This window comes from Molossus molossus, unplaced genomic scaffold (assembly GCF_014108415.1).
Source record: "Molossus molossus isolate mMolMol1 unplaced genomic scaffold, mMolMol1.p scaffold_m16_p_13, whole genome shotgun sequence".
Classification (NCBI taxonomy): domain Eukaryota; kingdom Metazoa; phylum Chordata; class Mammalia; order Chiroptera; family Molossidae; genus Molossus; species Molossus molossus.
In genome coordinates, this window is record NW_023425348.1 from 87,380,366 (window position 1) to 87,388,317 (window position 7,952).

Here is a 7,952-nt window from a genome sequence, read left to right on the forward strand (position 1 = left end):
GGGGACCTGGCCCTGCAGCCCACCTGCCCTGTCACCTGGCCTAGAGGGTGCCCTCCTCCAGCCAGGGTCACTCAGCTGAGACAGCCCAGCCCCAGCCCCAGCTGCAGAGGCAGAGCCAGGGTGAGGGCAGCTTCAGGAGCATTAACGCAGGGCTCGGGGCTCGGGGCTGGGAGGGCACCTTCCCCGGCCTTCAGGGCAGGAATTTCACCAGAGCCCCTGGCAGCCAAGTAGGCACCCCTCCAGGTGGGCCCCCTTTGCCTCTAGAGTTCCCACCTGCCACCTTCCCTATATAAGTCCTATATGAGTCCCACGCGGGGAGGCCCTATCGTGGGGTCCGCGGTGTTTCTGATGGCGGGGGCCTTGGCCTGGGGTTGCTGTGTGGCCCTGCTACTGCTGCTGCTGGCCCCTCGGGGGCTGGGTCAGCGTCTGCACCCCGAGCCCGGGCCCCCAGGCCTGTGGCACAGCTATGACTGTGGGGTCAAGGGCATGCAGTTGCTCGTGTTCCCGGGGGAAGGCCAGACTATTCGATTCAAGGTGATGGGTGAGTGGCCGCTGAATCCCAGACCCCGCCATCCTGGGCTACAGTGGGGGGCTAGGGTCCTTTCCCTGGAACAGGAAGAGTAGGGCCTCCCTCCAGCCGAGGGTCGTGGCCCCCAACCCTACCACATAGGGAGGAGGGAGGAAGGCTGGTTCCCAGCCTCAGTTTCCCTGGCCCCCCAGACAGCTCGTCCCGTGTCAGTCCGTGTGCACACTCACCCGGCCAGGCTCTGCACTGGCGACCACACGCAGCTGAGGCCCAGGCTGCTGGTCCACGCACCACTCTCGGTGGCCGGGTGTGGCCGGTACAGAGGAAAGGGACGGGGTTTCGAATCGGGATTTGCAGCTGCAGCTTCTAAGCGGTGTGATTGTGAACAACCATCTGACCGCTCTGAGCCCCCATTCCCTATCTGTGAGATGGGCAAGATGACCCCAAACTTGCCATGAACAGAAGTGCAGGGGACATGCCCACACCCAGAGCGTGTCCTGGCTGTTCTGGGCTGACCAGGTAGGTGAACACCTAGCAGGTGTCCCCAAGTGAAGTGATTGCAAAAGCCGTTTCACCTGGCAAACGGACTCGGCTCTTTCTACAAAACCCCAGGTTTGAATCCTCGTTTCGCCCCCTTGTGTGCGCCTGGGAAAGCTCACTTACTCTCTGTGCCTCAGCTGCCGCATCCCCAGAGTGCGAATCGCTGTTTGAGAACCGATGTAAAATACTCAGCCCAGTGCCCGAGACCTACTTATTTCTCCACCACATTTCCGTCCCTGTCTGCTGCTGAAGGCTTTCAACAGGGAACCCGAACTAGAAAGAGGACCAGCTGAAGCCACCCATGCCCTCACAGCTGTGGAAACAGACCAGAGAGGGAAGGGGTTTGCCTGAGACCACACAGCAAGTGAATAGCAAAGCTAAGGCTGGAACCCTAGCCTCCTGCTCCTGAGTGGGGAGTCTTCTCAGCAGATCCCAGCGGCCTCTAGCTTCACCCTTCAGCCTCCCTGACCCCTCCCCTCTTCCTCTCTGCTCTCCCCTGTCCCAGATGAATTTGGGAACCAATTTGACGTGAACAACTGCTCCATCTGCTACCACTGGGTTTCGGCCACGCCCCAGGGGCCCACAGTCTTCTCTGCTGATTACAAAGGCTGCCACGTGCTGGAGAAGGTAGGGAGCACTCCCTCCCTGCTCTGGGGGAGAGTCCCATGCTGGGAGCCAGCTTGGCCCAACACGGTGGCGGTCTGGGGAGGCCCCTCCTAGACCGGAACACATAGGCACCCGAGATCACTCAGTGAGCTGGTGGACAAGGGGGACCAAGGGTTGGGTACCCGCCCACAAACCCAGCCCCCTGCCTAACACCCAGCTGGGCTGTCCATGGCCATCGGATGCTGAGGGGCCTCCCCCAGCTGCTCCCCTCTCTGCCTTCTCACCTGCAGGATGGGAGCTCCCACCTGCGAGTGTTCATAGAAGCTGTGCTGCCCAATGGTCATGTTGACGTAGCACAGAATGTTACTCTGGTGTGTCCCAAACCCGACCACACCTGGACGACTCCGGACAGCCAGCTGGTGCCGTCTGCCACATTCTCGCTGTCTACCCCGCAAACCCATCCCCCCCACCCCACCACGGAGCACAGCTTCATCCAGCCTACCTCTGCCTCCCCGTCCCTGGGCTCTGGACCGGCCCAACCCACCTGGGCCCAACCCACCTGGGCCCAACCCACCTGGGCCCAACCCACCTGGGCCCAACCCACCTGGGCCCAACCCACCTGGGCCCAACCCACCTGGGCCCAACCCCACAGGAGCACCTTGGAGACGTGGGAAGTTGACAAGCCAGACTACATAGGTATATAGACTCTTCTGTGTACATGTACCCTGTGTCGGGGAACTTCTGGAGCATCAGGTAGCCGATGGCCCTTGCTGGCCTCAAGAAGTCACCTCCCTTTTATTCCCTGGAAGTCTGCTGCCCACTTGGCGCCTTCTCATGTCCTAACCACTCTGTCACCAACCCTTAGGTACCCACCTGAGCCCGGAGCAGTGTCAGGGCGACTCGGGGCACATCCCCTGCACAGTGAGAAGTTCAAAGGAAGCCTGTCAGCAGGCCGGCTGCTGCTATGACAACACCAGAGATGCTCCCTGTTACTATGGCAACACAGGTACAACTTTCCATGCCACGCAGGGTCCCGTCCTCCCGAATCCTGAAGCGATAGGAGGGCTTTCTCCTCGACCCTGTTCCTAGGAGAGCCTGACCCAGAAGGGATGGCAGAACGCGTCCCAGCTTGCCTGACGAGATTGTTCTGGGGACTAGGGGTCAATCTCCCTTCACCTGTTCCCCTACCTTAGCTCGAGAACCTCCCAGCTGGATGATAAATTAGATGGCGATCTTAGTCTTCTAGACATAGTTCAGCTGTTCGCTCCATGCACGAGAGAATGGGTCTGCAGAGGGTTTGCTCAAGCAGACAGCCAGGCGGCGAGTGAGAGCCCGGGGTCCCGACTCCTAGGCTACACGTCAGTACTGACTGTCACCAGCTCGTCCCCCTGGTCTGCTGAGTGGACACCAACCCCATGGCCCTGATCCATCTTTCATCCGCCTTTGTCCCAGCGACGGTCCAGTGCTTCAGAAATGGCCACTTGGTCCTGGTGTTCTCCCGAAAAATGGCCTTGGCCCACAGGATCACGCTGGCCGGCGTCCACCTGGCCTACGCCCCCACCCGCTGCTCCCCGACCCAGGAGACGGGGTCCTTCGTGGTCTTCCACTTCCCACTCACCCACTGTGGTACCACAGTCCAGGTAGGCACAGGGGCCTGGGCCGGGGCCAGTGCTGCCCCCTGGGAGGGCCTCACCCAGCTGTCTCTTCCCACAGGTGGTTGGCAATCAGCTCATCTATGAGAACCAGCTAGTGTCTGACATTGAGGTCCAAACGGGACCACGGGGCTCCATCACACGAGACAGCACCTTCCGGTGAGGGGGCACCTTCCCCGAAAAGGCTGGACCGTGGGCTTGAGAGTGAGGGAGCCTGGGTGAGCTTAGAACAGGGCCTGGAGCTCTCTGGGTCCATCTTGCACTCTGCCAGCAGTGTGGCTCGTCCCAGCTGGGCAGGGGGATGCCCTCAGTCGGGCTGATGCGAACATGACGTGCGTCTGCCCACACCCGGCGGGCAGACCCCACAGCAGTGCCTGGAGGGCCGAGTCCTCAGGAGCACTTGCCTCTACCCCTCCAAGAGCTAAGCTCAGAAACTGGGCAACCACAGAGGCACTGTGTCCTGCAGGCCCCGGGGCGGAGCCGAGGCTGTGGCGGCAGAGATCTCTGCCTCCTGATCTCAGCAGGTGGAAATTCAGAGCAGGCAGAGACACGGAGGCTGCTCTCGGGGTGTGGGGGTGGGAGCAGAGGGGGAGCCCACCAGGAAAGGGGCCACCAGGACCTGCTGGCGCCGGGGCCCAGCAGAGCTGATGCCTGATCATGCTCTGGGGCTCTTCTTGGCCTGGCATCAGGGTCAAGTGGACGCCCAGGTGTCTTCTGCCCACACTACTGCTGGGGCAAGGTCCTGGCATCAGGGTCAAGTGCCTTTGCTAAACAAACAAACAAACAAATAACAAAAAAAAACACCTAAGGGCAAGGGGGTGGCAGTGGGGAGACAAAGCTGTCACCTAAGGGCAAGGGGGTGGCAGTGGGGAGACAAAGCTGTCACCTAAGGGCAAGGGGATGGCAGTGGGGAGACAAAGCTGTCACCTAAGGGCAAGGGGATGGCAGTGGGGAGACAAAGCTGTCACCTAAGGGCAAGGGGATGGCAGTGGGGAGACAAAGCTGTCACCTAAGGGCAAGGGGGTGGCAGTGGGGAGACAAAGCTGTCACCTAAGGGCAAGGGGATGGCAGTGGGGAGACAAAGCTGTCACCTAAGGGCAAGGGGATGGCAGTGGGGAGACAAAGCTGTCACCTAAGGGCAAGGGGATGGCAGTGGGGAGACAAAGCTGTCACGTGCGAGACCCTCGGATTTGGGAGCGAGGGAGCTGGACTGCAACCCAGCGGCCAGGGTCTGACTCCAGCCCAGCGGGAGCAGGTGGGAGGCTCCAGGAGGGAAGGCCTCAGGTCAGGGCACAGTCACCGATGCCTGTGAGCACCTGCCGTGTGCCAGGCCCTCTCCTCTGCAGCTGTCTCCTCCGGGGGCCCCCAGCCCAGGCTCGCACCCGGGGCTCGGCTCAAGTTGAGGTAAAGGTAGAGCGCTCAGCAGCTGAGGGTGAGGTGGGTGGGGTCAGGTGGGGTCGGCGGCTCTTGCAGACGCCTCAGGGTGCTGAGCATGGCCCTACCAAGACTGTACAGGGGCACTTAGGCTAGTGAGGGACACTGGACCCAGGAACACACTGGCTACAGTGGCAGGGACGAGGGCAACACCTTGTGATCTCACTGATCCTACCACAGCCCTCAGAGGGGGAGGGGGTTATTGCCGCTTTAGAAATGAGGAAACTGAGGCTTAGGTTAAACCAGTTGCTTGTGGGGGCCAGTATGTACTAAAAAGACTCAAACCTGGGTCTGCCTGCCAGGCCTGACTGGCAGGCTCTGAGGGAGCTTCCAGAACAAGGGGAGCATCCATCAGCCCCGCCCCCACACCCCATTCAGCCCTGTGCTGGAGGAGGGCCTGGCAGGCCAGGCTTGAGATGCCCCAAAGGTGAGGAGGGCAGAGGCCAGGGGTGGGGGTGCCTGCCACCCTGGTGATGGCCCGGGTGGTACCCATCTCGGCCCTGCTGGGCTGGGCTGTTTGTGGCACCCACATCGGGGTGCCCTGCCGGACCAGGCTGTTTGTGGCACCCACGTCGGGGTGCCCTGCCGGACTGGGCTGTTGGCGGCACCCACATCGGGGTGCCCTGCCGGACTGGGCTGTTGGCGGCACCCACGTCGGGATGCCCTGCCGGACAGGGCTGTTTGTGGCACCCACATCGGGGTGCCCTGCCGGACCGGGCTGTTGGCGGCACCCACGTCGGGGTGCCTGGTTCATCACGAAAGCAGGATGCGCTGACGGTCTCTCCCCCACCCTCTCACACTTGACCTTCAGGCTTCACATTCGCTGTATCTTCAATGCCAGCGACTTCCTGCCCCTCCAGGCGTCTGTCTTCCCACCCCCTTCACCAGCCTCTGTGACCCAGCCTGGCCCGCTGCGGCTCGAGCTTCGGATCGCCAAGGGTACAGTGTCCCCTGCTCTCTGCCCCGCTCATCAGGCTCACCAGCCCCGAGGCTCACCAGCCCTCTCCCTGCAGACGAGACTTTCCGCTCCTACTATGAGGAGAAGGACTACCCCATCGTGAGGCTGCTCCTGGAGCCTGTCCCCCTGGAGGTCCGGCTCCTGCAGAGGACAGACCCCCGTCTGGTCCTGGTGCTGCACCGGTGCTGGGCCACCCCCAGCGCCAACCCGGTCCAGCAGCCCCAGTGGCCCATCCTGGAGGACGGGTGAGTGGTGGCAGGTGGAGCTGCCCCAGGACTCCCGCCGCTTGCCTCCCTCCCCCGGGGAGGGCCTCCTTGACTTCTGTCCTTCCCAGGTGTCCTTTCGAGGGCGACAGCTACAGGACCCGAATGGTGGTCTCAGACAAGACTGAGCTGCCTTTCCCGGCGCATTACCAGCGCTTCACGGTGGCCACCTTCGCCTTCCTGGACTCTGGCTCCCGCAGGGCCCTCCGGGGGCCGGTAAGAAGCCCAGTTCCATTCCAGGTCCTCAGGCTGCTGTCACCAAGTCCCTCAGCACGCTGCGAGCCGGTGCAGGCAGAGGTTCCCAGACGGCTGGGGGAGGTCAGCCCAGAGGCAACGGGCAAACAGCTAAGAGGGAGGGAGGAAAGTCCCCCGCAAACCTGAGCACTGGTCACAGGGTTGAGAGCAGCCTCGCAGTCCCTTCGACGTAATCTGCTTTGAGTTTTTACAGCCAGCACCCTCTCCAGAAGGCGGGCGTGGACAGACCTGCGCACAGTTAGGCTTCTGCACGACACACAAACGGCCCCCAGACCACCTCGTGTAACCTCGTTCTCCCGGACCGCAGACCTAGCTTTCGCAGGAGCACACAGACCTCTACCTTAACTAGCTGCACAGTTGCCACATCAGATGCAGACGACTTCACGGACTGGCACCTGCGGACGGCTTAGTTCTCCCCTACGCTGTGAGCCTTTTCCTGACTGAGACCTGGACCTGCTGGGTACAGGTCCTCCCGGGGGCTGGTTCAGGCCAGCTCCTGTCTCTCCTCCTGTCGGGAGCCGCCCTTGGCCGCATTGTGGAGGCAGTACTAGCCTGTCCGCCCTCTGCCCCGGGGGCCAGGCCTGGTCAAGTCCCTCCTTCTCAGTTCTGTCAGTCATGAGCTCAGGGAGCCAGACAGGCCTCCCAAGTGGCTCTGCACTCGGAGGCCATGTGGGTGCCCAGGCCAAGCGCTGGGGTTCGCCCGTGAGGACCCAGGTCACGGGGAAGGAGAACACATGGAACCAACGGGACCCAGCACGGACGGCTGTGCATCAGCAGAGGGCTGCCGGCGGCTCAGCCCTCGCCCTCCTGCCCTGGTTCTCCCCGCCCGCCTGCGTCCTGGGCCCTAGTCCGTCCGGGAGCTGCCACCCATGGCCGGGTCAGCTCCATGTCTCAACCTTTCCCTCCCACCAGGTCTACTTCTTTTGCAGCGCCTCTGCCTGCGCCCCCTCAGGGCTGGAGACCTGCTCCTCCGCCTGCGGCGCTAGAACTGCAAGTGAGTCAGGGGTGGGGGTGTTCAGCATTCTTGTGTGCATCTGGGCCCAGACATCAGCCCAAGATGCCGCTCCTCCCCCGGGCAGGACAGCGCCGATCCTCGAGTCGCCACGGTGACACTGCCCAGCCACAGAACATCGTGAGCTCTCCCGGGCCAGTGGGCTTTGTGGACGCATACAGGAAGGAGACGACCCTGGGGCCCTCAGGTACCAGGGCCGGTGGGAGGGCCTTCGGGCGAGTTAACAGAACAAGGGAGCTCCGACCACGGCAGGAGATGGTGTAACTCATTCAGGGGGAAAACGAAGACAGGTGAGGGCCAGCAGCTCCAGCAGGCCTGGTGTGGAGGGGCCTCGCCCTGAACCCCGACAAATCTCTCTGCAGGCTCCACCAGGCTCTCCGACCGCAGGCTCCTCCTCTGGGTGGTCCTCCCGCTGGTGGCTGTCGCCCTGGCCCTAGGGATCGGTGTCTTCGTGGGCCTGAGTCGGGCGCAGGTCCGGAGGCTCCAGGAAGGCAACCGAGGGTGAATGGGCTCAATAAAGCGTTTCAAGCCCGCCGACCGGGTGTGGAGAGCTTTGTGACTGGAGTCCTTTCTTGTCCTGGAACGCGTTCCCTGGGGTCCGCAGGCTCCTTCCAGTGCCTCTGTTCCGAATGCTGGGGAGAGCCGGGCGTCTCCCAAGCCTGCATGGGGAAGACGGCCTCTCCGTGAGGAAAGGGGCCTTCCAGGC

At 62.6% G+C, this 7,952-nt stretch overlaps 1 protein-coding gene across 1 annotated transcript; it reads left to right on the forward strand.

Moving 5' to 3' along the window:
* Positions 1-348: 348 nt before the first annotated feature.
* On the forward strand, positions 349-7,751 carry ZP1 (zona pellucida glycoprotein 1). Its single transcript, XM_036260132.1, has 13 exons — positions 349-541; positions 1,572-1,693; positions 1,963-2,233; positions 2,324-2,368; positions 2,538-2,678; positions 3,125-3,312; positions 3,386-3,483; positions 5,570-5,697; positions 5,772-5,961; positions 6,051-6,195; positions 7,147-7,228; positions 7,314-7,433; positions 7,609-7,751. Exons 1-13 carry the CDS (start codon positions 349-351, stop codon positions 7,749-7,751), a joined length of 1,866 nt encoding a protein of 621 aa, XP_036116025.1.
* The last annotated feature ends 201 nt before the right edge of the window (positions 7,752-7,952 follow it).